This window comes from Bacidia gigantensis, assembly GCF_019456465.1.
Source record: "Bacidia gigantensis strain McMullin 20006 chromosome Unknown contig_134, whole genome shotgun sequence".
NCBI lineage: Eukaryota > Fungi > Ascomycota > Lecanoromycetes > Lecanorales > Ramalinaceae > Bacidia > Bacidia gigantensis.
The window spans coordinates 1268281-1296106 of NW_025408593.1; the positions used below are offsets into that span (position 1 = coordinate 1268281).

At 49.1% G+C, this 27826-nt stretch overlaps 6 protein-coding genes across 6 annotated transcripts; 4 read left to right on the forward strand and 2 right to left on the reverse strand.

Moving 5' to 3' along the window:
- Positions 1-26: 26 nt before the first annotated feature.
- Positions 27-980, forward strand: KY384_002158 (uncharacterized protein; the record flags this gene model as incomplete). Its single annotated transcript, XM_044810684.1, has 2 exons — positions 27-225; positions 718-980. 2 exons carry the CDS (start codon positions 27-29, stop codon positions 978-980), a joined length of 462 nt encoding a protein of 153 aa, XP_044672658.1.
- Positions 981-4296: 3316 nt separating this feature from the next.
- On the forward strand, positions 4297-5505 carry KY384_002159 (uncharacterized protein; the record flags this gene model as incomplete). The annotated part of the gene is made up of 1 exon (XM_044810685.1): positions 4297-5505. The coding sequence occupies one exon, from the start codon at positions 4297-4299 to the stop codon at positions 5503-5505; it is 1209 nt and encodes a 402-aa protein (XP_044672659.1).
- A 395-nt stretch (positions 5506-5900) lies between these two features.
- KY384_002160 (uncharacterized protein) lies at positions 5901-7888 on the forward strand (the record flags this gene model as incomplete). The annotated part of the gene is made up of 5 exons (XM_044810686.1): positions 5901-5939; positions 6005-6122; positions 6229-6392; positions 6441-7307; positions 7400-7888. The coding sequence occupies 5 exons, from the start codon at positions 5901-5903 to the stop codon at positions 7886-7888; spliced, it is 1677 nt and encodes a 558-aa protein (XP_044672660.1).
- A 1024-nt stretch (positions 7889-8912) lies between these two features.
- Positions 8913-9782, reverse strand: KY384_002161 (uncharacterized protein; the record flags this gene model as incomplete). The annotated part of the gene is made up of 1 exon (XM_044810687.1): positions 8913-9782. The coding sequence occupies one exon, from the start codon at positions 9780-9782 to the stop codon at positions 8913-8915; it is 870 nt and encodes a 289-aa protein (XP_044672661.1).
- A 281-nt stretch (positions 9783-10063) lies between these two features.
- Positions 10064-10729, forward strand: KY384_002162 (uncharacterized protein; the record flags this gene model as incomplete). Its single annotated transcript, XM_044810688.1, has 2 exons — positions 10064-10486; positions 10580-10729. 2 exons carry the CDS (start codon positions 10064-10066, stop codon positions 10727-10729), a joined length of 573 nt encoding a protein of 190 aa, XP_044672662.1.
- Positions 10730-18435: 7706 nt separating this feature from the next.
- KY384_002163 (uncharacterized protein) lies at positions 18436-27469 on the reverse strand (the record flags this gene model as incomplete). Its single annotated transcript, XM_044810689.1, has 6 exons — positions 18436-19698; positions 19744-22602; positions 22673-22783; positions 24325-24632; positions 24685-24800; positions 24855-27469. The coding sequence occupies 6 exons, from the start codon at positions 27467-27469 to the stop codon at positions 18436-18438; spliced, it is 7272 nt and encodes a 2423-aa protein (XP_044672663.1).
- Between the last annotated feature and the right edge of the window lie 357 nt (positions 27470-27826).

Sequence of the window (27826 nt, forward strand, 5' to 3'; positions counted from 1 at the left end):
TGTAGGGAGGCAGGCCGAGCGCAGCCATGGATGCGGCACTGCTAGATGCCACTAATCAACAAATGGCTATCCAGGCCAAATGCAACACGCAACAAACTCTAGCCAAGAAGCAGTTTGATAATGACGACGAAGTGGGCTTGACCCCAAATCCGGGATTTTATCAATATGTCATGACTGGCCAAGCTCCATGCTTCAGTGCGGCAAAACAACACCTCGACAGTATCGGTGCCACCATCTAAATGTACCAGTCTCAGTTTCTCAGATCAACAGTCCACTGGCTGCCCAAATTGGCAATGACAAAGCCGCGATCCAGAAAGGTCAAGACGAGCTAGCTGACTGGCCCGGGTATGGAATGTCCCAAATATCTCAGCAAAGTGAATGAAACTGACATAACTCAGCTACAACTTCCATGCCGCATCAGGCAACGTACTCAGCGATGCTGAGATTTTCCAAAAGGTTCAATTGAGCAAGAAGATTCCAGGGCCAACATTTTCGCGCGTTAACATCACCTATGACAACGTACAGGCCATCACAATCAACCCAGGAGTATGGTATGTCACACAACATAACAATCGCTCCTTTCGTTCATCTCAACATGATTCACTGATTTTGTTCCACAGGAACGTCGACGCCTCAAAACACGAACTCCAAGCCAAGGCTCCCAAAGAAACCAAGACTCTCGCTCGAGTCTCCCAACCTAACTCATCATTGCTACAGGTCTCGGCTACGAAGTTACCGGCGGCTCATCCACCGCCAACAACATCGACACCAAACTGAAAGAGACGACTAGCGGCGGTGGCAGCATCAGCGTTTTCGGTATTCTCGTCAACGTCGGAGCCAGCGGGAGCAAAAGCACCGAGAACAATAACCATAACGCTACTTGGGACAATAGCAGCAGAATTTTCAAGGTCGTGCCAGCTCAAGATGTTGGCTTCGCTAATATTGTCGGTCTTGTTAGTGAGAAATTCACCCTTCCGTAAGACGGAACTTACACTTGATTACGACTTCAGAGATCAAGTCGTTCATTGGCGTGAAGTTATCAAGTGAGTAGTGACGCTAAAAATCTTGCAAGATATCTTGTTCTACTCAATTTCGCTCCTTCACCGACTCTAAGCGGTGGTCTGGCAATTCATTGCCCACGATTGTATGTAAGAGCACCTAGCAAATGTAATGATGAAATTTTCCATCTCTTTTTTCCAGTGCATGGAAGCGCGATCTCTCATCATTCCTTCTTGATCTCAAGAAGGAAGGCCGCCTTAGAACCAGCCTCCGCAAAAGCGAAATAAAAAGAAATGACTAGCAACATCCTCATTCTCTGCAAACCTCTCACCAAGTTGCAGTCCGAGTGAGAATCGTATCCCGAATCTAAGCATCTCACTCTTTTCACCGCATCCTAGAAAGATCTATCACCCGCCAAATCCCCCGCTTCAATCTCGTGCACTTCCCTCTCCGCTTGACAAGAATCCCCCTTGCTTCGAAACCCTCCACATCTTCTTTCTCAGTGACCCATTCCAGTCTACTCTAGTGTTTTATCTCCCTCCCCTCCCATTCCAGCATCCCCCAAGCAGCCACCGCAACAGGGGAACACGGACATGAAGCGCAGGTAACAAGACATTGCAGCAGCAAATGAATTGCAATTTTTTTTTCAACATAGGGAACAGGATCAGAGAGCAGTTTTAAAGATTATTGTTGCTAACAAGTATGGCTGCGGCTGACTCTAGATTATTCGCCAAATGAGAGAGGGGACCCGAAAAAGACCTTAGAACCAAGGTTCGAAATTAGTTTGCTTTATTGTTTTTCTTTTTGGGGCGTTAACGCTTCAGTCTCTTCTGAGTTCCTCCTTATTTACGGCTCATCTTCATGCTGTCTTGTCTTTAAATGGGAGAGATGTTATCAAGTCTGCGTTTTGCTTGTGTATGCACGTATGCATCACACAGACTAATTAACGTACCTTCTAACGTACCATGGCGGCATCGCTTACTCATCGCCTACCGTGTACGCATTATCATTCATATCTTTGTCGGCTTTTGCTCAAGCATACACGCCGAAAAGTATTCAATCCTGTCCTAAACCAACTCCATGCTTAAGTTGACGAGAACCGATCCTCCGTTCCATTACACCATAACCCGACCTGCCAATCCAACGGCCACACCAACTCCTATCCCGTACATCGCTTTACATCTTGTTGGTAGTGCGCCTGAATTCGGCTGATCACCCGCATTGAATGTATTTCCACCGCTTGTCGGCTTTGCACCTTCCAATGTGGAACACTGCGACACTTGTAGCCCATGACATGCCTCCTGACTCAGGCTTGAACATATCGACTCTGCAGATGATGCGGGCATGGCTGCTTGCTGCGTGATCTGTCCCTGTTGACCCGAGACAGTGACTCCATATCCTCCCCCCTCAACAAATCCTGTACACTTCGCCGATTCCGCCTGACAGCTCGAGAAAGATGTCGAGCAATCTGCAGCATCTGCATATGTGGTCGCCATGACAGGAAAGGGATAGTATTGATTTGAGATCGTGCTCGTCCCGCTGATTGCATGTGAAATACCAGATCCAGGGGCGGGTAGTGACGAAGCTCCTTGCGCCGAGGGCACATCGGTAGGTTTCGTTCCTGCTGCTACTGTGCCAGTACAGACTGCATTGTGGGGGCAACATGCTACATTACCGGCTCCATCTAGCGCACAGGTTGCTTTCTTCCCGCAGCACATGTTCGAACCCATTGACTCGCAAGATGTTGCGCATTTGTCTGAACGGGCGAGGATTTGGAGGAGAGATGAATCCCTAGTGTAAGGAGATGAAAAAGGCGCGTATTCCCCGGTTGAAATCGCACAGTGTAAGCCAAGGAGAGCAATCGTAAAGTGAAGCATGCTGTAAGTCGATGTTATTTGTTTCCAATATTTCGCTGGTGCCTGTGATATGACCTTAGGTGTGATCGTGGATTCACTCGGAATAGAAGTTGAAATAATACGCCCACGATTGCGAATCAGAACTGTATATTGTAATGTAGAATTGGGGGCACGGTGGGTATTTGCTTATTGCCTAAATGGGACTGGCTGGCGAGGCAACGCCGCGGAATATTTCCGTTCTTTCGCAACATAGGAAAGCTTTTGAACTTTTGCGAGCTGTTAAACATTAGTCTCAAGTGGAATGCTAGCTTGCGACTAATTAGGAGTTATCGAGATTTTTGTGTGTACCACTGCCCGACAATAATGTAACCCGTGGCCCGCCGAGTTGTCTCGTAGCGCATGTGCCACAGTTTTGGATGCGTTCATATATACGCGGTTGCCATGCCTCCATACGAGGCTCGTTGTGGTGGCAAAGATGCAACCTCTTGCGATATAGACAATCAAGCAGATTCAAGCTCTCCCACAGAGATGCAGCCACTTTGACAACGACAGTTGTGCTAAACACCGAAAATAGCACGCAAACTTACACGCCAAAGGCGCCGTCCGTGAGCGGGGACTCGCCGAGCCTCGACTCACCTCCCTTAGAGGATGGCAGACAAAGGCTTTCAAATTTCTGGATACCCTCGATCGCTGCTCGAAAGCCTGTCAGCGTCGCGCAAGGTCAGTTCACATGGACTTGTACAATATCTTCTATCAATTAACAAGGCATAAGCCGACTCCAGTGAATTGCTTCAACGGTGCGGCTTTTACACTTCTGTTAGTCGCCTTGGATTCCGAATCGCAAGCCTGCGCTGATTTTTTGATTGAGCCATATGCAGGAATTTTCCATCTGCTGCCCCTGGGGCTTCGTATGCAGACAAAATTGGAAAATCTTATTGATAAACATATGAGGTCCATTGGTGGGCCTTGCCTATCCTGAAAGCCTGGTTGTTGCTTACGCCCTGAAAGGAGCTTCGAAATTATCCCTCTCAAGTCTCTCATCTCCCGAGCTTTGGAACAAAACTGGTCGCTTTAAAAAGATTCAGTCGGAGGTATGGACTTCCAAAATTGAAACTGGCTGTATTCATTAAAACATGATTTGCAGCTGTTCCAATTACGTGACCGTAAAGATGCGCAATTTCTGTTATCACCAACACATGAAGAAGAAATCACGACTGTAGTCAAAGGGCTTGTTAACTCGTATCGAGATCTACCTCTCCGTCTATATCAAGTTTGCAAGTTTTACGCTCCTAGACCGCGTTTGCTAGGCTGATTAATTAAAGCGCGTAAATATCGCGATGAAAAACGACCACGAGAAAGCCTCTTACGGGCAAGGGAATTTCTGATGAAAGACCTGTACACCTTCGACTCGTCGCTCGATCATGCACATAAGACCTACGAAATGGTGAGACAAGCTTATGCAGCTTTCTTTGACGACCTCCGGATCCCTTGGCTAACCGCAGACGCATCATCTGGGGCTATGGGTGGAACTCTTAGTCATGAATACCATGTGCCATCCAAGAAGGGTGAAGACCGCGTCTTTACTTGTGATGGAAGCTGCGGTTATTCGGCAAACGAAGAGCTTGCCGTACGTGGAGACGATGGCTTGGGCAACACCATATCGTTGCCTTATACCTCAATGTCTGAACTTCTGTCCTTTCCAAGTTGTCAGGATAGCGGTCTACGCCGTGATTTCTACATGACAAGCGACAAGCAGAAGCTTATCGTAGTCATCACCCCTTTTCGGAGTGGTCAAGAAAGCAGCTCGATCAATCTCCATCAATTGAAGAGGATTCCTCAACTAGATAAATTGGACGCTGGGGTTGAGAACGCATTAGACAGCTTTCGAAATCAGCTTTTGATGCTTCAATCCAACGGGAATATGGGCCAGAACTTAAATGTTACCTTCATCTTAGACAAGATGATCAGATATGACTCGTCTGAATCCGAGTTTGTCTCCATCAACGGAATGCAAATCAGCGCAACAGTAGAGAAATCCACCCTGGATCTTGTCAGAATCGATAATGGAGACAAATGTCCAACCGAGCATTGCGAATATGGCCGACTGCAAGTCCAGGACTGCATCGAATTGGGACATACCTTCTTCCTCGGTACACGATACAGCTCCACTTTAGATGCCACAGTCTCCCTCCCCAACGCTGGATTGCGTCAGCCATCGAGTCAAGTCGAAGCTTCGGAAGTACCTTTGCAAATGGGCTGCCATGGGATCGGAATTTCTCGCATTGTAGCATCTGCCGCGGACGTCTTCAAGGATGAGAAAGGTCTCAATTGGCCACGGAAAATGGCACCTTTCGAGGTAGTGATTATCGCAGAACGCTCTTGGAAAGAACAGGCGCGCGAAGTATACGACGCTCTCCAGCAGAGCGAATCTTCCATTGATTGCGTGATTGACGATCGCGATGCGTCTCCCGGCTCAAAGATGAAAGACGCAGAGCTGATCGGTTATCCTGTCATCGTGAGAATTGGACAGTCATGGCTTGATACCCCTAAGAAATGTCTTGTCCGTTGCCGGAGACCGACGACTTTCGACGAAGACGTGCCAGTTGCAAGTCTGAAGTCAACAGTCCTTCAATTGCTAGAGACTTTGTAGAGGCTACATCAACGCTAGATTTGGCGCGTGGAGCCTATATGAGGCTTTTAGCAGCGAGCTTCATTTATTTTTAAATCGAGAGATCGGAAATCGAAGCTGTCGATACTCGAAGCCTACCAACAAGTTCCGCTCTGTGTTCCTGGTTCGGATGCTGCCCACGTGGAGCGGCTGGGGGGGACGTGCCGCTGCCGACGGCTGTAACGCTCAAAAAGAGTGGGGTACTCGGTAATAGTGGGGTAAGGGCTGGTACATATGGCTTCTCCTTCCCAAACGTTGTATCTTAAAGCGCCTGTTGGAGCACAACACTTGAAGGTCGAAGCTTTCAATTCATGTGAAAGTGGATCAATTGAGAACGCGCATATCTAGTAACCTATGCTGCGGAAAAGCTGTGCAACATGTCTGATACATGGTGGAAGGCAGCGGTGATTTACCAGGTATACCAATGCTTCCACCCCAACACTCCTCATTGGAAGCGGAGACCTGATTTGCATGTATCCAGATCTACCCTTCTTCGTTCAAAGACACGAATGGAGATGGTTGGGGCGATTTGCCAGGAATCATCTCCAAAGTTGACTATCTGAAGAACCTCGGGGTAGACATATTATGGATATCACCAAGTATGATCAAGATGCATACCTTTCGCCCAGCTCTCCCTTGCTCTCCTTTCTTTTCGAACTGTTCTTCGTGATTTTGGTTCCCTGAACTGAAATTCGCTTGATGTAGTCTACAAATCCCCTCAAGCGGATATGGGCTACGATATCGCCGATTACAAACTTATTGATCCTATCTACGGTACCAATGAAGATATCGATGTGTTGGTTGCCGAGCTAAAGAAACGCGACATGAAGCTGATGATGGACCTCGTAGTCAATCACACGTCCAATGAGGTATTCCCACTTTAACCTCCTCCAGACTATTGATTCATTAAATCACAGCATGCCTGGTTCGTAGACTCGATCTCTTCGAAGTCCAGTCCCAAACGCTCCTGGTACATCTGGAAAGACCCAGCCGGCAGCGACTCCAACGGCGACCCCCTCCCACCAAACAACTGGTGCCAGCTGCTCGGCGACGCTAACAGCGCCTGGACGTACGATCCAGAATCGAAGCAATTCTATCTTAGCCTCTTCACGCCTGAGCAGCCAGATCTGAATTGGGAAACCCCCGAAGTGCGCGCTGCTGTACACGATGCGATGCGCTTCTGGCTAGACAAAGGCGTATGCGGGTATCGGATGGATGTCATCAATCTTATTAGCAAGGATCAACGCTTCCCTGATGCACCCGTAACGAATGATGGTGGAAAGGCGAAGTATCATCCTGGAAGCAAATGGTATACTAACGGGCCACGAATGCATGAATTTCTGAGGGAGGTGAAGAGGGAAGTCTTGGCGCCATATAAGGCGGTCACTGTGGGCGAGATGCCGGGCGTCAGTGATCCGGATGAGGTTTTGAAGACCGTGCATCAAGGAGATGGCGAGTTGAGCATGATTTTCATCTTTGATGTGGTGGATGTGGACTTCGTGCCTGGGGAGGGGAGACTGGCGTTGAGGCCCTTTAAGACGGGGGACTGGGTGAAGGATGTGGTGAAGTGGCAAAGAGTCATGTGGGAGAGGGATGGGTGGAATAGTGTGTTCATTGAGAATCATGATAATCCGAGGAGCGTGTCGAGGTATTGTGATGACAGTGACGAATGGAGGGAGAAGGGGGCGAAGTTGTTGGCGCTCATGCAAACAACGTTGAGCGGAACCATTTTCGTGTATCAAGGGGAGGAGATCGGTGTGAGGAACATGCCGAAGTATTGGGATGTGAGCGAGTTCAAGGATATTGAGTCTATCAATTTTTGGAAGAAGACACTGGAATTGCATAAGAATGATGAAGAAGCGTTGAGGAAAGCTAGGGGGTGTTAGATAAGAAGGCTAGAGACCATGCAAGGACGCCGATGCATTGGGATGGTTCTCCTCATGGGGGGTTTTGTGGCAAAGATGTGAAGCCCTGGATGCGCGTAATGGATGACTATGTGACATTCAACGTTGACGTGCAGACGAATTCCAACAGTGACGACGATCTGAGCATATGGCAGTACTGGCAGCGAGGGCTTTCGAATCGGAAGGCACATGCCGACGCTTTTGTCCACGGTGAGTTTCAGTCAGTGGATAATGCCGAGGGTGATGATGTGTTCGCGTACCTCAAAGTGGGAAAAGAATCAGGGACTTGGGTGATCGTGCTGAACTTTAGTGGAGACGAGGTTCAGTGGAGAATGCCCAGTAATGTCAAAGTGCAAGGGTGGGTGGCAGGTAATTATTTGAAGGGAAAGCCAGACAAGCCAACAGAAGGGACCATAGGACTGAGGCCATTCGAAGGTCTACTCGGTAGAAGTGCTGCCTGACACCTTACAGCAGTGGACATATGATAGACGAGAAAATTCGTTGCTCGAGAGGGCATTGATTATCTGTAATGTTTGACTGGTTGGTTCATTTGCTTGCAGGCTAATTTGACACGCCTTTGTTGGAGTTGAAAATCGTACTTTCAAAAGACACAAGGCAGCTGGTGGCAGTAAGATATAGACGCATCCACTCATATGCAATGGTCGCCACAACATCTTTCGCAGGGGATCAGACATGAATGATGTGATTTTGCCAGGTACTCTGAGCGATCCGAAACCTCGATAAGATGATCGGATAGGTTAATACATGCACTGTCCACCCTTGTTTCGAGTTGTGTTCACGCTGAGCCAGCCTCAGCATAAGTACAATTGTTCGTACCCTAAAGTTAGGGCTATGACAGCAAAGGCTCGTGTGCTTAATAGATGAGCTAGCAAGAAGCAAGGCCTTCGAATGCTAGCTTTACTGGGTGTAGAACACCGTATGCTCCACCGAAAGAGGTGTCCGCAGGATCTGATCAAGTCAACTTAAGTCATCGAGAGTCGTTATTCATCCGGATGTCGTTCTCGCAAATGGACATCCACTCATCCGCATCCGAACCACCCTCTCCTTTGATTCTCTAGCATAACCTCCGCCTTTTCCCCTCATACTCTCCGGCCCGACCTCATCAATCTTGTATCCTTTCGGCCAATATCTATCTCCTTCATCACCTGGCAAAGGTAACCCCAATATGCGGCTCACCCAAGCGAGAGGGCCGTATCGTCCCAACAAGGTTGGCTTAACGTAGAATGGGGCAGTCTCCATGAGGTTGAAGTTATATCTACCGTCCTCTGTGCTGGGCTTGTAAGGTGTGTTATGTTTGCGTAGAAAGTTTGGTCGTGGCAGAAAGAGATGTCGCAGCGCAACTTTGCGAAGAGAGAGAAGAAGGGACGTAGAGACGTAGAAAGGCTTGGAAGGTCGATCGTACCTATGTTAGCGAGAGCACGTGAGCAAATTGCTCTCTTGGTGCTTGGACAGATGACAAACAACTCACACCATGGCAGTCCTCAGCCTGTCATCCATAAGCGTACAGACAAGCTTCTTCCCGAACCCCTTGGCCCAGCCTGGCACATACCAAAGCAGTATGCCCACTGTTTGCTCTGCTGTATCGAAATTATTGACATCTGGTACCATCTTCGCTTTCTCGTACTCTTCAGCCCACGCCTCCACCTCGTCAAGCCACTGCAGCCCATCTGCCCATCCTTCTTTAGCACTCTTCAAGCAGCCTTCGTATTCGATAGACATTGCGTCGCCCAAGGCCTTGGCAAATACACCGATAGCATTCTTCTCGAAGCTTTCAAGCTGGCGCCATTCATATCGATTTATCCATCGTATCGGCTCCAAAGCAAAAAGCGATAATGTGTAGAGCAGGTCATTGTTGCTGATCTTTCCAGCCTTCCGATAAGTTGAGTGGATGAAATTCATGCGACTGATGGCTTCGATAGCCCTGTCACTCTGAGGATGATATCCATAGAATTCTGAAACTAACACCTCGGTATCAACATATCGCTTCGGTGACAATAAGGGATTCGAGAGTTGAGACGTCTGTACAAGTAGCTTTGAAATTGAAGGGATACCATACGTGCGAAACAGGGCAAATTGCAGGGCCTTGTGGAACGTGAAAGGAAATTCAAGTTCGGCGAGGTCTAGCTGAATGTAGAACGCGTCCTCAAGCGTCATTGAAGTGAGGGATTCGCGACTGCCGTATGAAAGTCTCTTAACAGTCTCTCGCAAGCGTTGGTAGCGAACGAGCGCTACCACTAGCAAGTATGCAAATAACAGAAGCACGAGAGCATATGGTGGGATACCGAAATCTTGAGCATCAAGCGTCGGACGCAGTTCGCTGACGCTGGCCGCCATTGTCAGTCTGTCCGTAGGCTACCGCGAAAGCGAGCTTCTTGGGCATCGATAGATACTCCAAGTCTATGGATCAGCAGTCGTCGCGGAATGGATGAGCAAGGAAGAATCACTCTTGGGTGCGGGTATAAGGTATCCTAGTGTAAGGCTCAACCCTACCTTCCCGCCCGCACTGTGGCTGACCGCTAAGGTACCTTAGGCCTGGGCCTTCAGGGGCTTGTCCGACGGCTCAATATGGTTCCAACGTCTTTGGATAGTTTACAGAATCTACTACTGGCATAACAATGGTCAGGAACGTAATAGATTTGACAGCTTCCGACCCACCGGACATAGCTCCCGAGGTGAGGCAGCCCTTCATTGACCTTCCAACTTCCACCATAGCGAAGACCTTGGAAGTTGCAATTGCAGATGCCAACTCAGATCGCCTTCGTGCGACACTTCGAGCTGTTTGTCGTGCATCAAAGCAGACTCAAGCCTTAGCCCAAAGTCTATTACTGGCAGACGACGCAGACGCAAGACACGTCCAGATAGAGAGGAATTGTAACAGCGATGGGTTCCTCACCGGTAGTGACGATGAAGAGGAAAGCGAGGGGAGACAAGACCTTGAGAGCCAGCCTCATCTGCCACGGTTGCTTCAGGACGTTAGCTCAATGAAGAGGCCTCGCCCTAGATATGTTACCTGTGACAACTGTGACGAAGAGTTCGATGTGACGGCGAATGGAAAATATGATTGTCGATGGCATCCAGGTCAACCGTCTCTAAAGTGGGAAAGTTGAGTATTCGATCTGACGTTCTCGTAGGTGAAAAAGAAGTTGATTGGGACGGAGACTTCTGGGCAGATCACGACGAGGATTGCCACGGTCGTATCGAAGATCTCGGAGATGAATTTCCAGAGGGTTTCGCCTGGGACTGCTGTGACCGCCTCGGAGATCAACCTGGCTGCAAGATAGGCACGCATGAAGAAGCAAATTCATCATACAAACGAGCGAAATACCTCTACACCTTACTCAAACGCTCTCCCGACCTATGGGCAAGAAGGTAAAAATATATCAAAGACCAGCATTCGACTTCAGATTCGGCAGACACCACCGGACTCGAAGAGAGGAGTCTACATTATTGGTCGACAAACACCGTCCTCGTACCCATGGGATTCTTCCCGGGTTTTCGCGATTACGATAACCATTACGAAACTACACCGTATTGATACGAACCCGATTGGTGATTATACTCAAGGCTCGGTAACCTCTAGTCACCAGTCGAGTGTTCGATCTTGCTGCCTTCCAAAGGACTCAACACGTGTGGGCTGCGACAACTGAGGAGATCTTGACGGGCAAGCCAACTAGTCCTTCATAGATACAATTCTAGTCCAGTTTGTTGCCCATCTTCCACATCGGACGAAAGCAACCCGCAAGTAGCCGAAGCCTACCTCTCCCGTCTGTCGGCGACGATTGACTCTGGTGATGAGCTGCATCGAGAGCTCAGCAGGCGTATGAAGCGATCTTGTTCTGAAGGACACAATCTACTAATGTCAAACTTGCTTCATCTTTCCATTACGCACGGGCTCTGCTTTTACGTAAATCCAAAATCTGTTATCGTGGCTGTGACGTGGCCGTTCCTGCAGAAGCCAAACAGTCAATCGATTACACGCATTTAAAGCTGTGTAGGGCTTGTCAATCAAGATATGCTTATCTGAGTGACTAAAAGTAATGCTTAAGAGCTATCTGGACTGAGGGACTTCGACTTGTTGAAGACCAACGACCCTTCGATCGCAGCACAGGACAGTATTGGAGTGTGCATTCACGGGCTCACGCATGTCCAACGGTTCTCTAGTAGAGTGAGGCTATCAAGAACAGAGCCAAGTTGAAGCGCTTGATCACAATTCTCTCAATCCTTCGAAGTATCTGCCTTACGTTAGCGAATCCTTTGGACACGTCGAGGACTTCCGCTTACTCTCCTCTGGAGTCTCTTCGCTCATCTCACGCCAGGACTCATCCCACTCTTCAAGCCATTCTCTTACAGACTTGGTTCCTCGAGGCTTATTGTTTGCTGCAGCGTCGAGGCAGTCGAGATAGGAGGCGCTTCCCGGCAACAGTTCGTGGACGTACGAAGAGTGATGAGTACTTCTTTCGAAGCATTATTGCCACCCTCCGGTGTTGGGTGTTCCTTGTCTTTAGCCTTCCTGGTCATGACGATTAGCATATCTTGGTGGATGGTTTTCCAAAGTCTTACGACATAGTCGTCGGGACAGCACCAGCGTCTCAAATATCGTCGTTTGTTTGTGTCTTCAGCAGCGTGCTTTTGAACTTTCTCCAACGATCGAAATTGCAGGTCGTCCGACGGGGCCCTTCCATATACATGACGCTTCCAATGGTACAAAACGGCATTGGGTGGGTCTCCATGCGCTGGTCCAGCTTAAAAGCCCTGAAATGCTCTCTAGCGGGTTGTTGGAGGTATGTCGATTGACCAATGATCATGCCCAGTCCTCGCCGGCTAAAGCGCCTCTCACTCGGACAAGATCAACACTGGAAACATTCCCACAAGAGATAGCCAACATCCCTTTACGTATAATGCACAGTCCAGCGCCATTTGTGGGCAAGATTACAATGAGCTGCAGCCTTACCGTGGACGTTACATCCCCGACGTGTACTGCATGACCCTGATCATCCAAAAAGGCATGTCTGCTCCGGGTATCTAGATGTGCTCTACCCTTCCAAGATGCACGATCAACTTACTGCGAAACGCGGAGCTAGGGACCACTGAGGCAAGATCTCCGCCAATTCACATCGTCGAACTTTACGATAGATAAATAGGTAGATGTCACGAGATGGGGAGTCGGATGACTAATTACTACCAGATGGGCTAAGGTAGCGATCCATCTGGCGGGAGCTTGACAGGGAGTGGAGACTCGGACAGGGCAGACAGGGCAGTCCGGGGCGACGGGAGAGCCTAAGGTTACCATGCCCTCGGATTCGCATCCACCGGCAGATCCAGCCCCGTACCCAGCAGTCTGGTAACAACGGCTCTAGCCGGCCAGTCACTAACCAAGCTTGACAAGGTAAACATGGTAAACCAGGCTTGCCCACCAGTGCCCACCTTCTCATCCGCTGTTGGTCTGCCCCAAGAGAAGACTACGTGCGCCACCTCCACACATCCGAACGACAGACGCATACACGGCAGTCAAAGCTTTCCACCTACCTAGCTGGAGATGTGCAGCTCCTTCACCCTTCTTAGTGTGCATGCTTCGAAACGACGGTCAAAAGACGCTTGCCACGAAGAAATATTGTCCCGGCCCCAACTTCTTCAGCCGTTCAAACCCCCATCAAACTCCAAACCGCTCTTGCATGCAGCTAGCTAAACGGTCGACTCGCAACCGAACCAGCCTGCTGGGTTTGCTATCTCCCGGACGCTACTCTAGTCTCGCCCCCTAGCTGATGCAATCATTCTTTACCATGACCCAATCGCCGATCAACTTCACCTGCGCTTCCTCTTGTTACCTTGCAGCAGGCTGTCTTGGGAACATCCTTCAATCGAACAAACTTTATCCGACATGAGCACGGGTCCAAGATGGCGTCCTACCGTCCTTCTTCGAGTACTCGGCAGCGCTTTCGCTTCTGACAAGAGCTTCCAAGGGTCTGAGGGAAGCCCGCCCGCTGGGACCTTAACTGGGTTCTCAGATGCATGCAAGCTAAATAGGATCGACAGATGGCCGACTCGTGTATCCTCGTCTAAGATGTCCAAGGATATTCTGGGGTCCTAGACTAGGGGCTTATCCTCTGTGATGCATCGTTCTCGGCAATACTAAATTGACAACGCTAGCCAAAGGACCACTAATCAACGCTCTGAATCGTTGCTGAATCCGTCGATTCAATAGCCTCGCAAGAAGAAGCCAGAAAGTTTAAAAGGAGGACTGCTTTTCAATCAAAGAGCATCAGGACTCGTATTTGGAATACGTAAGTTGGCTGAGTCGCGCCGTTCATTCAATGTCATATATTGGTGTACCAAGTGATCGTAACCAGAAAAAGCTGCTTTCAGATTTGTAACACAGGCCTCGAACGAGCCTAGCCAGTGTTGTACCTCGTCGATCAATCTTTCTGAGAAGTCTTTCTTGATTTGGAATTACGTGCACATCACCTGCCTCAGCACCCACGCCCGAAGTAGTTGATGCCTTCAAGGCTTCTATTGTGTGTCATTCCGGCTCGCATCATAAGCAAGCCTTTGCCGCAGTCACAGGTTTGGCTTTCCTTTTTTGTATTAGTGTTCTGAATGTACAACAAGATCTTATCATGTGGACCTCTCTTTTGCGATTGGTTCTCATCGGTGATGCGATCCCACTTGGCCTCCCATTCACGAAGCCAATCTGGAACCGGCGTTGAGCCTCTTGGATTGCTTTTGTGGACATCGCTAGTCGCCTTGTGATAAGCGATGCTACCATCAATCAGTCCGCGGTCGGCATACTGCTGTGGTTCCACTGACTGCCTATCTTTGTCTAGATGATGGTCTTGGGAAAAGCTCCTGTTTGACGAACTGACCGTATGTCAGCAGACCTGCAAGTCTCTCTTGAATCAATCATATGAGCACTCTACCGACTTCAAATCGGTTTTTTGAGTCATAGTGGACAAGACACACACTTCTTCTTTTGCGGAAATGCGACTGCGATCAGAAGATTCAACAACATAGTGAGATAAGGGCGGTGGTGGGCATGGTTCTGTTATTCAAGGGCTATAACGAACGACAATACTGGGGATTTGATGCTAGTACCGCTGGCAGGAACACAAGTCAGGGAATGCTTACGGCATAGTGTACTAAGAGACGAGCGCCCCAGGCTTGGCTTTGAAAAGCAAATCGCGTATCTTGCGGCTTATCAAATCAGTGGTCTGTGGGATTTGGTATGCTCAGAGAACAAGACGCTGAGCAAGGAAGCCCGAAATTCAAAAAAGACGATTGCTACCTAGCTTTATTTATGAAAGAGCCTCTGCAGTTTGAGGGCTAGTACGGTGAGCTGCTCGAGCAACATCGGCCTAATCCTGCCATCTCTAAACTTCGATCATCCCACATGATCGAGAATCATTGTATGTAGGTACCTACCTGCCTATTTGATTTCTTTTGTATCAAGTTCATACCTGACACCCGTGATTGGGCAATGAGGTAGATGGTCTAGAGTGTTGCCGCACCAGAAACAACCTTCGTGCAGTTCATCCAGGGCTAGCAGCACAGGGCCAGCAGCACAGGGCCAATGCAAGACAGGGGGGACTCGCAATGAGCGCACAGTCCTAGGAATGGCGTATGGAACGGGCCGTCGATATGCATGGAGGGAGGCTGGCCTGAGTACCGACTGGACGAGGCTTAGATGATGAAACCCAATAAATACCGCAAAAGATCAAAATTCGGGGATGGCGGAGGTGGGCTCGTCCAGAAGGCCAGTAGACCGGCGTCTTCATCTGTGGCGAAGCATTGACAAGCCAAGCGGGGCCTGTAGTCCCGCAAACCCATCAACATCGTTCGATTGTGGGTTAGAGGCATTCTTGGTGAAAGCATTTAATGCCCAGGATGTTTTCCATTGGACTCTGCTTTGAGGCATATTGCCTTCAGCACCACGGTCGGATCCCCAGCGACACATTTAATCGTACGCTTGAGGGATAACAGGCCTCGCAGGAGTTTTGACCTCATCTGTGAACCAATCAAGGCAGTCTCAGATTCAGCTGCGCGCGAAACATGTGTGACTGAGTCGGGTGTGGCGAACTTCCCCGCTGTCCCTACTCCCTAGCCTGACAGGATCAGAGTTGATCTTGATACTGGAGGCTTCTAGCTTTCGTGATCGGTGTGCAGGCTAAGGCATGGTCTGACATGGATGTTGGTCTCTGGAAACTCTATTCCGTTCCTGCTTTCACTATCGGGGCGTACGGCTGCCGCCATCATCTCTGAGAAAAGAAGGCTACCGGTATTGAATTTCAGGCAAAAGACGCGGGGCGCGCACTGAATTAGTCCCAAGGTCGAACTAGCCTTCGAAGCCCTGGTCTCTGAGTCTCAATTGCCACTCGGTGGCTACGACTCCAACCGAATGGAGAGAAGCTGTCAGACACCGATCCCCACGCTCAACCTTGCCAGCTTGTCATCTACTCCGCCCTACCGCAACCGCCCTCTCGATTTCACCCAGTCTCGGGCCATTTAGCCTTCTTTCGCTCCCCTCGCCATGTCTTCTAGACTCGCCCTTGCGACTAGGATCTGCATATCTGACCCATTGACGTCTGATGCATTGTTGAATGATTGGGTCACATAGGCTATCCGGCTGCTCACTAATGACTAGTGGCGAAGTATCGTCATACTAGGTAGCGTCTGTCTTGTTGTGGTAGAAGGAGCTACCCACACATACAATATTGGCCAAGACACGATTTACAGAATTGTCTACCTTGTCGCATGTGCAGGGATTCACGGATCAAGCTGGGCCCAAGGAGGTGATCTATCTGCAAAGTTTGGCGGTTAGATGTTCCTCCCAATGAACACTCTGACAGCTGGAATATCAGCTGGCGTTCTAAACCAATGCAGCCCAATGGCCGGTCGCGCACTTTGATTAATTGATCAATCGCAATCGCAATTTGCCACTATTGCTGGCATTTGCCGCTCACCGCATATCCAGGGGTCTAGCCTTATCAGCCTCGTACCATGTTTGGATATCGCTCCGAGTCTCACTCAATAGGCGGACAGGCAGGAGAGGATGGGGTTCAGGAACACATTGGATTCACATGAAGATATGACATATGCTTATCCAAATACATAGACCGGTCGAACTCGTTGACTCGGCTGTATCATCCAAGCCGCTATCTGCCCTACAGATGCAAGGCATTCCTCGTTCAAAGTTAGACATATGTCATCGGCCCATGCCTTGCAGCAGTCTTTCCAGGGGCTCAAGGGGCTCTTATCCTTATTACTGCGACAGTGACGCCCCTTCGTCCCCAATCTCATCATGGCTTCTCTTGATGAACGAATCCAAGCTCTTCCGATTGTGTTGAAATCCAGGATCTGCTCATTTACTACTCCTCATTGTGACGACGCACTTCGTCTTCGCGTCGTGCGACAAGGGGGTTCCCTGAGGCAGATCGTGAGCTTTCTCCTTTCCATGACGCGGACGGGGAGCTTGCTCGGCTCGAGCGATGGGCTAAACGCGGGTCTTGTTTAGCATATCGACTGTATCGCTGAAAACAGCTTGAGGTCAGAGCTAGAGATTGAACTCGTATTTGGACCACGTCTGCTGAGCAGTCTTTCCACCGCGGTAAGCTTTCTATTTGTACCCCCTTTTAAGGAACGTGACTAACACGGCTGCCATGAAGCCATTACAATTGTACACGCAGGTTATTGAATTAAAGGCTTCGGTTCAACAAGATTGAGAGATGAAGGAATAGGTCTGAATGGATAAGTGGCACTTTGGATGCCTGGTCAAGTTCTTATGCCGGGAAAGCAGGTCTCAAGCCATGCTCAGATGTTAAAGAGTAAATACGAACACGTTGGGAGGCATGTCTGCAGTGTTCTGCCTTCGTTGCGCTCTGGTCTTTGGGCCTTGCCTCGTGAGCCATCTTCAAGGGAAGTCGACCAAGCAATTTACTCGATCATCGAGGATATTCTGGATCTTGTATCCGATGCTGCATCGCTGAATCTGTGTGCGCCGTGGATTTCACCAACCGAAGACTCTGCGTCAGGAAGCGAAACTAGCAGTCAAGGTGACGAAAACGATGCTTTGATTTAAAACAGGCAGATCTCATTATTGATCGATAGACTAGAAGGCTTAATCGCAAATCGAGTTTTCGGACAATTTGGCGGTCCATCAGGTCTTGAAACTCGCGACGTGAAAAGCCTAGCGACCGGTGTACCATATGTCAAGAGGAGATTATCCAGCGTGGAAGATTTCATAGGAGAGCTCAGGAAACTCGATCTGGGTAATTCCATCATGCCTACCCGAATCTCGCCCTCTTTCCTCTTTTGACTGCATGCCTTTTTCTATCAATATTTCATTATTCCTGAGGATGAATCCACCAAATTTTCATAGCCTGATCTAGACAAAGATCTAGGTGAAAGAGCCAGAGGTGCACAGCTTTAAAAAACCAGACTCAAGGATTCAAGAGCGCACTATCTTGTGCGTTGCAAAGGTTTGAGCCCTTATGATTGCTTAAGTCATCAAGGATCTGATTGTTTGTAAAGATATTCTCGAAGAAATTATTAGTACATCATAGCAGCCAAGGTTTCCAACAGAACACAAAACAAATGTGAACAAGGTGTTGAGAGAAAGCTTTCATGGAATGTTCTCGCTACCAGATATGTTACAAAGCTCTTTTTTCCCTCTGCCCACTCCAGTATATACATTCTCCCTCTGCGTCCCTTTCAAGTAGAGCCGTCGACCCACATTCTGTGGTTTCGCTAACCATGCAAAAACAAATCCGATGTTTCCCAGAAATCACAAGCAGAGATGCAAGTGCCGAAAGTACGCCGACCGCTACCCATAAGAATCGTGATCCGATTGCGCTGTTGCTTTTAAGCCAAATCAGCGCCAAATGCGCCCGTGTATGCTAGTACATGATTATCTAGGTCAGAGCGAATCGCTACTGTACCGCAAATTTAGTTGATAAGACAGGACAGTCAGAAGTGAAAAGGGGATCCATTACACGCCTCAGTCGCTTTTTGGTGGCTTTAGGAAAGTCCCAGAAGGGGGAGCAGGCGATATTTCCGGTACCTGACTTGGAGGTCCGCTCGCTTGATCCGGGTGCTGCAAGACTACCGGGTCCTGTTGACTCGTGCCGGGATGGACCTCTACGCCCTCCATATTTTCCAGCTGAGACCGCCCATCTGTTTGGGTAAAGCTAGCTGAGTTGTCCTCTTCTCGTCGTCCAATTGGTGACCAGCCCGCAATACTACCAGCGACAACACCGGCCATAGCCGCGGCAGGGCCGAAAGCGGAGGTAGAGCGAGATCGTCCTACACGTCGAGTCGTTGTGGATCGTCGTGATTCGGGAGTTGGTGGCGCCTTCTGACTGGCAGTCTCGCTGCCGCCTAACTCCCCAGAAGGGGTTTGTGGTAAAGAATTTGTTCGTGAGCGTGAGTGAGAGGAGCCAGTACGCGAAGATGGTAGGAGATAATCGCGAGGGTGTGAGAGCTTGTAACGTAGAACAGTCAGACGACCTCCACGAAGCATTCTCAAAAATGTCAACTCTTCTTTGATCTTTTCTAGTCCCGGGTTCCACTCAAATTGCCGTTCTTCGTCCGTGATCATTAACTTGGGTTTTGCCCTCTCGGCGAACCAAGATGGAATGCACTTCCGTATCAGCTCATCGGGTATGAGGCGTACCATGACAGCCACAGGAATAGAGAGAAGGCCGAGGATCACCGAATAAGCCCATTGGGGCCCGTTGAGTCGGTGAACCGAGAAAGCCGCACCACCCACAAATACTATCATTATCTGGCCTGCTACGATGATGAATTGTATGCCGATGAAGAAGTAGTTGTGAGTAATTCCCTCAAAGATGTTCAACTTGTTATCCAGCCGCCTATTGTTATATTGGTTGAAGATTTGCATCCAGACGAAGGTGTTGAAGATGACGGTTTTCAGCTGAGCTTGCTCTCTTTGGGTCTGATAAGAGAATATAGTCTTGCCCCCAAAATTTAGGATCAATGTGACAACGAGCTGAAAGATGGACTGCGTTATGATCATCTTCCACATGTTAAGCGTAATTAAAGGGGCAGACTTCGGCTCTGGTGGCCTATTAAGGATGCTAGGTGTGGGAGGGTCAGTCGCAAGAGCTAGTGCTGCGAAGGTATCCATGATTAGATTGACCCATAGAAGCTGAACAGCAGTCAAGACAGAGCTCTCCGAATCACTTGCAACTGCAGATATGAAGGTCAGGAGAACTGCAGTGATGTTGACAGTAATTTGAAACTATGAAATGTAAGCTTGAATCGTCTGCCAAGTTGAGGGACAAACCTGTAGGAATTTCTTGACTGAGTCATTGACAGCCCTTCCCCACATGATGGCTTTCACAATAGAGGCAAAGTTGTCGTCCATAAGGATAATTGCAGAAGCCTCTTTTGCCACTTCAGTCCCTGCGATACCCATGGAAAACCCAACATCCGCCTTTTTCAAGGCTGGTGCGTCGTTCGTACCATCACCAGTAACAGCTACGGTCTCTCCCATCTCTCTTAGAATCTCCACAAGCAATTTTTTGTCATCGGGGCTCGATCTTGCGAGTACCTGCAGCTTCGGGACCATCTGGTACATTTGCTTTCGATCGGGAGCAAACCTCCTGAAGGTTGGCCCTTCCATGACTAAACCGCCTGGAGTATGTATTCCACACTCCTGAGCAATGGCCTTTGCGGTCAGAAGGTTGTCACCAGTCACCATTCGAACAAAAACACCGGCATGTTGACATGCACGAACAGCATCAGCAGCTCCATCGCGCAGTGGATCCTGAATACCAACAACACCAAGGAAGGTCATGTCTTTAAAGACTTTGTCAAATACAGCCAGCTTAGGGTCATCCTCCTGAGTGGGGACTCCTTTTGGAGGCCAATGCTCAAAGTCTCTGTATACCATACCAATGGTCCGCAGAGATCTGGATGCATACTGTTCAATTACGTCTTCAAGAGCCTGAATCTGGTCGTGAGTAATGTTTGCATCTGAAAGGTTTCTGGTAGGATCTGAAAGCATTCGCGAGCATCGGGCTAGCAAGATTTCCGAGGCGCCTTTAACGAGCATCCTGTAGCATTTTTCATTGATTCGGATGACTACGGCCATGCATTTTCTGCCAGAGTCGAATGGAATCATCTGAACCACATCTGCCTCGGATCTGTCCTCGCTCACAGAAGTCATTGCAAGGTAGTCACGAGCGAAATTTAGCAAAGCTGTTTCGGTTTTGGAACCGATGAATTGTGTCTGTCCTCCCTCATCCTCGCCCTCAAAGGCGGTTGAATTAACGGATATGGATTGTCTTAGCGTCAGCTTAACGTCGTTGGCCAGGGCAGACACGAAATCGTTGGCTGACCTATCCTGGCCGCCCATTTCGAGGAGCGATCCCTTTCCTTTCGCAGGAGAATCTGGTGAAGTCGATGCTGAGGTATCTGATGTTCTTTTGTCGCCAAAACGCAGGACTGCGCCCAATATGCCTGCCACCGTGGACATTCTGTTCTGAGTCAATGTGCCCGTTTTGTCGGAGCAAACAGTTGTTGCGTTACCCATGGTCTCGCATGCCTGGAGCAGACGAACAAGATTGTTATCTTTCAGCATTCGTGTTGTGGCAAAAGCGAGTGCTAGTGTCACGGCAAGGGGTAAGCCTTCTGGAACAGCTACGACGATCACCGTCACAGCAACGATGAAGACCTGGAGGAACTGCTGTCCCTTGGCATCGGGACTTAGATGCTTATCCTTACCGGTGATAGCAACCACGAATTTGATGAAGGTGGCTACAAAAAGAATGAGACCCGCAGCCAAACCTAATTTGGCGATGTATTCAGCAAGGACGTTGAGCTTAGACTGGAGAGGGGTCGTTTGCGAGTCCTCCCGTAGAGACATCATAGTTTTGCCGTAGCTTGAGTTGACTCCGACAGAAGTGACAAGGAAGGTCCCGATACCCTCTGATACTTTTGCTCCTGAGATGATGAAAGGATCCATCTTAGAGACGCTGTGATGTGCTTCTATCGCGGTATAGACTTCATCTCCTGCTTGTTTGCGGAGTAAATCCGACTCACCAGTCGCAGAAGATTCGTCACACTTGAGGTTGTGCCCAGAAATAAATATACCGTCGACGGGTATCATATCACCCGGCTCCAGGTGTATAACGTCTCCGACCAGTACATCGTGTACCGAAATCTCGCGTGACTTTCCTGAGCGAACCACTTTGATGTTGCGGTCGTCCTTTTTCTTGTTGAGCTTCACAAATTGACGCTCTTTCTGCCAATCATTCGCAGCCCCAACAACCACGACTATCGCAATGGCCACCATGATCGCCACGCCTTCTACCCATTGTACGCGGGCCTCGTTGCCGGTAGGGTTCACCGACTGGTAGATACCGAGTGCTAAGGAGATGACCGCCGCAACGCTCAACAAGATTAGGACTTTGTCGTTGTATGCAATCCAGGCAAGCTGCCATATACTTTTGGCTTTCTTCTCAGGAAGTCGATTATCCTTGAAGATTCGCTTTCGATCTATGAAGGAGTCTTCGGATATCTTCGAAGCAAGTGTAGTAGTACGCCTTGCGACTACCGGTTCAAAATCTTCGGGATCTTGATCTTTGGCAGCGGCCACCGCCTGCTCGAATGAAATGGTACCATCTAAATCTTTCTCCTCCAATGACAGCCCCGTATTTCGGTCGGCACGTAGACCCTTCTCAAGACCTTTCAGGCCCCCTAGCGCATGGAAAGCCGCCAGACTCTTAGGATTCAACAGTTTGTTCATCTGACCAGGGCTGAAAGCGAATTTGTTGTTTTCCACTTCAAAATCACTTTTGTTGCGCGGATCAGGCTTTAGCGCCTCTTCATCTTGCATTATATTATCGTTATTGCTATGTGCCGTGCTGGATCCTGCCATGGAGGCAAAAGCGCTGTCGAGAGTTTCGCCACCAACCGATTGACCACCTTCTTCTGAATCAACAGAATTCCCGCGAGAACGTGTGCTCGGCACTGAAAGGAAATGATGAGGCTGCAGGTCGCTCCGCTTGGAAGATGGGGAGGATACATTGTGTGGAGAGACGGGGCGGTGAGCATCGAAGGAATGTGAAGCTTTTAGCGTCGGTGTGTTTGATTCGCTTGGAAGTGGAGCAGGTTCATCTCGCTCTTCATTCTGATCACCCTGAATATACAACACTGAATCAGTACCAAGTCGACGTGAGTTTGATAACAGAGGATGGATAGATCCGTACCGGAGAAGTATTGATTGTGATAGTAGGTGCTCGTTGCCTGCGAGCAGCGTGCGTTGCGCCGGTTGTCGAAGAGCCATCCGCCACCACGTCAGTCATGATATCCTTCCTAACCTAGCTCCAGAAAGCCCAATACACGGCGGCCTCGTTTGGGCATGGATGGTTAAAACTACAGGCTAGCTGTATAGACGGAGTAGGATGTACGATTAATGATAGTAAAGGTTGGTTGACAGCGTGCAAATGTACGGTGTTGGTCTTGCGAGTAGGTGATCAAAGAAGCAGGGAAGGAGCGAGTGAGGATCTAAATCTATCCACGCTGTCGCTTGCCCTGAATGAAGTTCCGGTCAGTGCCAATTCTGCTACGCATGCAGACAAAGAAAGCAGCCCACGACTCATGGGTACCCTGTTGACATACGTAAAACTTCAGCCACAGAATACTTGCACACCGCAAAACCAATCCGGTTTGCCTCTCAAAGAGATCCCCCTCCTGTCCTCTGGGCGATGAACACGGGTAGTTGGACGGGGTTGCTTCACACAAGCTATGGTGGACTGCCTCAGCGATGCCATCAGTGGAGAGAAGTCAACGGATCTCCATCATGGGTGGCGACGGTATTGGGGGGGTAGGAGTAGGCGCCCGACGAAATGTAGTCCGACGGTAATGCTAGGGAACTAGCAGAGGGTTTGACATATGGAGTGCGTTACTTGTTTAGACCGTGAGGTTTTGCTTTGCCTTGGCGCAGTGCACAGCCCCAAATTCTTGCCAAGACTTCGAGCGCGATAGCGAATTAGCTGCCCCAGAACGAGGCCCAAGGCCTCCCATCCTTCTCGGAGACTAAACACGCGAACCTTAGGGACGCTTCATCCGCCTTGAGGCTCGTGGCGACTCAGAGTCAGTGGTGGATGATTGCATCAAGATTGGAAGAACATGAGCAGTGTCAGGAGTCGTTCAGTTGCGAGAGGCACATGCACTTGTTATATAAAGTCTGCATGATAGCAGCCACGCTTGTTTTCAGCTCAGCTCGGTTCAGCTGCTTGCTGCCAAGTCGTGCCGAGCAGCTTTTAATTTCCTCGCAGTCGCTAGCCATATTGATCTTCATCTTATAGGGCGGAAGTGGTGACGTCTACGGTATGCGGCGGTCTATGGGCGAATATCGATGGAGATGAATACATTCACTGGCAAAAACAAGCACAACTAAACCCTTTTCGCTCAGATCTGTACTCATTTGGAAGTGGATCATACTTGGCAGGCCTCTCCGTTCTATATACAACTTGGCGGATGCCAATTTTCTAAGACACGCGGGCCATTCATGAAAACTCTCGTGGTGCGTGAGACAAATGTTCTTGCTTGGGAACTTTATTGACGTCTCATCAGACTCTGTGATCCAGATCATATAGCTCAATGTGTTTTGCGGCCAATCTCCCTCTAGCAAGGCTGGTCTTGCAACATGTGGGGATGGCACTTTCTCCTCCTGTGAACGTCCCTGCTTCACTTTGCTGCGCACAGTGTGCTTGTCATCAAATGCAGCATCTCTCAAGTAGCCTTCGATCTCTAACACTCACTCTCAGGGTCGTGCAATCTTTCGTTTGGAAATAGGAAGCCGATGTTGTATCGAAGCCCATCAGAGGGTGACTCAAGATCCCACCGCTGTTGATACCTTTGCAGACCACAGTCCTAGACTTTTCCCATCCCTGTGCTTCTCTCCTGGCTTCTTGGACTCTGCTACAATCATGCTCTTGGCTACCACTGCAAATGAATCAACTAGCTCAGGCATCCTTCCAGTTTCCTTGAAGCATGCTGCCAGATCCGAATTCTCTTCTGCAACCAAGACCGCCAAATCCATGCTAGTCTTCAAGATCTCGCGACCAGCAAAATGAGAGCTGAAGTTGAGGATGCTGTTGTACGCTAAGATCGTTTCTGGTAGACAAGCGAGGCGGATGTTTTTCAGCTCTTGCGCTTCCTTTTCTACGTACAGGTGTCAGCATTCACATCATTGTTAACAAGTCAGTTGACTTACCAGTCTTGGGTTCTTGCAACCAACCCCTCAGCAATGGCTGCATGGCGTCTTCAACATGCTTGAAGGCGATCTTGAAGGGCCCGATCAGTTGCTTCAACGCTGGTCCCGTCGTTTGACTAAGAAGACTCGGATTAGCATTGTGGAGACCTCCTATAAACTTAGGAACCTACTGGGAAGTCTGGACGACTTGATCCGCATGCGCCCTCCATTGTTCCATTGCATTTAACGCTACAAACAGATGTTCCATGCCTCTGAACGTAGCGGACTCTCTTAGAAGTACTTCACGTTCGACCTTTTTGTTCAAAGCCTTGGTCTCACTTGGTTCCCTCCGTTGAGCTCGTTTCTTTCTTGATCCTGCCCCACTACTCGATTCAAGAGGACCATCTTCTTCATCGTCAGATATTGGGCTCTGGCAGATGTCAACTACTTCACCAAGCATAGCAACGCTTTTTGTCAAAGAGATATGCGAGAACGGTACTGCCTGCGACAGTTGCCGGGCCGCCGCAAGATTTTTACCACGAAGAAAGTATTTGTAAATCATAAGCCCGATAGCCATAGTTCGTTGCCAGTGTCCCTCAAGCAGCATGTACCATTCAAATCCGTGGATCAGATCCATTTGATCATCAGTGACTTGATCGCTAAGGAAGCCGCCAGCGATAGCACGGAGCAGGGTCTCGCTATTACCAGCAGGCTCCAGAATTTCAAGAGCCGGATATTTGAAGGTGTTGAATTCGTCAACAGGGTGATCTGGTGCATCCTCAAGCATCAGAGTAGTTGAGACATAGAGAACTCTCGGTATGTCTATTTTATATTGTTTCATCAAAGCCATCATTGTACGGCGATCTTCATCAGCTTGAATTGAAGGAAGTTGCCTTCCTAGACAGACCACAGCTCTGTCTTGCGATAGGCGTGATGCATACAATGGTAGGAGCTGCAGTTTGCCAGCCTTGCTCAGATAGTCCACATAAGCTACGATAAAGCTCTCAGTCGCAAAGCGTCTATCTCCTTCGCCGAAGTCAAATCCAAGTTCTTGATAGATCAAGATGATATGTGTGATAAGTCGAAGCATGTCATAGTCTTGCATTGTAACACATGCTGTGAAGCTACCATCAATGAGCGTGTCAGCCATTGGCTCCAGAATCTTTGATTTGCCCGAAGCATTAGCAGCTTGACACAGCCTTACTCCATGCTTGAAGACAAATTCATTGAAATTCTTTGCGATAAGACTCCCTTGCAGCATCTTATGAAGCCCTCTCGCTTCGGTCTTTGTGCCTTCATTGAGCCTCAACTTCTCCACGAGCTGGTTTCCGGACAAAGCACGCTGACCAGCAAATGGAGATACAGCAAAGATTCCCTGGTTTTCTCTGAGATGCGCAGGTATCTTATCTGCAAACTTTGTCTTGGTATACAGCTCGAATGCGTTGACCAGATAAGAATTGTAGTGGGCAAAGAGCTCGTCATCCCAGCTGTGACTGACTTGTTGCACACCCGCTAGATAACCACCAAAGACTCCGTATACTGCTTTTTCGTAATCATCAATCCTATTGCCCATAGAGGCCACAGCACAGCTTTTCCGCCACAATAGTTGTGAGCTCCAGTCAGCGTCACTCGAAGGGTGCAGTCTCAATTCACCATGCATAGCTGCTGACCTCCAATACTCCGCTCGATCATTGCACCAATCCTTGATTGTCTGCCATGAGGAACCTCGACGGAGCATCTCCCAGCAAGCGAGCCACATAGCTCTCTCAAAAGCGAGATCTTGCTTTTCCAACGACCGCTGTTGTCGAGTTATTGCGTCGGGGTCTAGTTGAGTGACAAGTGGTTCGGTTTTGGAAGCATTGAGTAACGAGGTAAGCCCAGGATCGCTGGGCTCGAAAGCCCGCGGCCAGGAGCGCAGACGCCTCTGCTTTTTTATTGCCTCCCTAGTGTACAACCAACTGTGAGCTACTATGCCGGAGCCCCTATCTGCAGCTGTCTCTAACTCGTGCACCAACTGCTCAATATCAGGTCTTGTGTGATCAGCTGTCCTTTGGAGCCATGCTACCACTGTATGGCGCTCCCAAGCTAGATCGTCAGTAGCGAGAAAGTTCCCCCACACCTCTTTCTCCGAAGACAGGTGGTGGAGATTGTCGTTGTGCACAGGTCTCTGCGGAGCAAGACCCTCAAGCTCAGCCCCTTCCGAATCTGCGACAGGGTATTGGACATGGAGGATAGAGCCTAGTAGATGCCATGTTTGCTCTTCCTGCTCCCACCTGATTAGGTCGTCAACATTGGTTAGGTTTCGGTCTAATGCAGCCTCGGTACGAGTATTGTGACGTCTCGAAGTCGGTGTAGCATCTCGCATTTGAGATTGTCTTTTCGATTGAGATGAAAGACGTCTACGTTTTGATGGGCCGTGTAGGGTCTGCAATTGTCTGGCCGTGTCGCCTGCAATCTTCTGGTAGGCTTGTACTTGGGGCAAAACATGCCGACAGCCCTTTTCTTTCCTGCTCTCGCTCCTTGCCCAACTCAGGCGGTCGAGCTCCTCAGCGAATTCTTCAACCTGCTTCCCAACTCGATCGGCAGTTGTTTGCAAGGGATGCAGAGCTCGTTGAATATCGCCAGCAGTAGGTGGAGAAGGTAGTCCAGTAGCAGTATAATCCTGGGCACCAGGAGAATTATCTTCTTCATCGGGCATGCTGACATCCTCTGAATATGCGAACTCATCGTTCGAAACGTCACCTGAAGCTTCCGAGCGATGCAAGCTATTCCAGCTCTCCTCTTGCTGGATTCGTCTGGGAGGCATGTTGGATTATGTGAGGGGACCCGAGGCACGTTGGAAGCTGCATTGGCAATCGTGAGCCCTCATGTCAACTCATAATTCTTTACCGACCGGTATCATCGTGTCATGGCGCGTTTCTTAAGGATGATGTGAAAGGTTGCACAATGCAAAAGATGTTTATTTCGATCGAAATTTAGCGCGGCAAGATGGCGGTACATATACTGTTTACATACGGTACGTACGGTACGACGTAAAATACTCACTTCCAGCACATAAACCAGCCACAAGGACCTTCTCAGGACACTATTTCTAAAGTATTTATACCGGTATCGGCATGGTAATCATAGAAGGAAAGTTAAAGAATGGCGAGAACACTCTTCA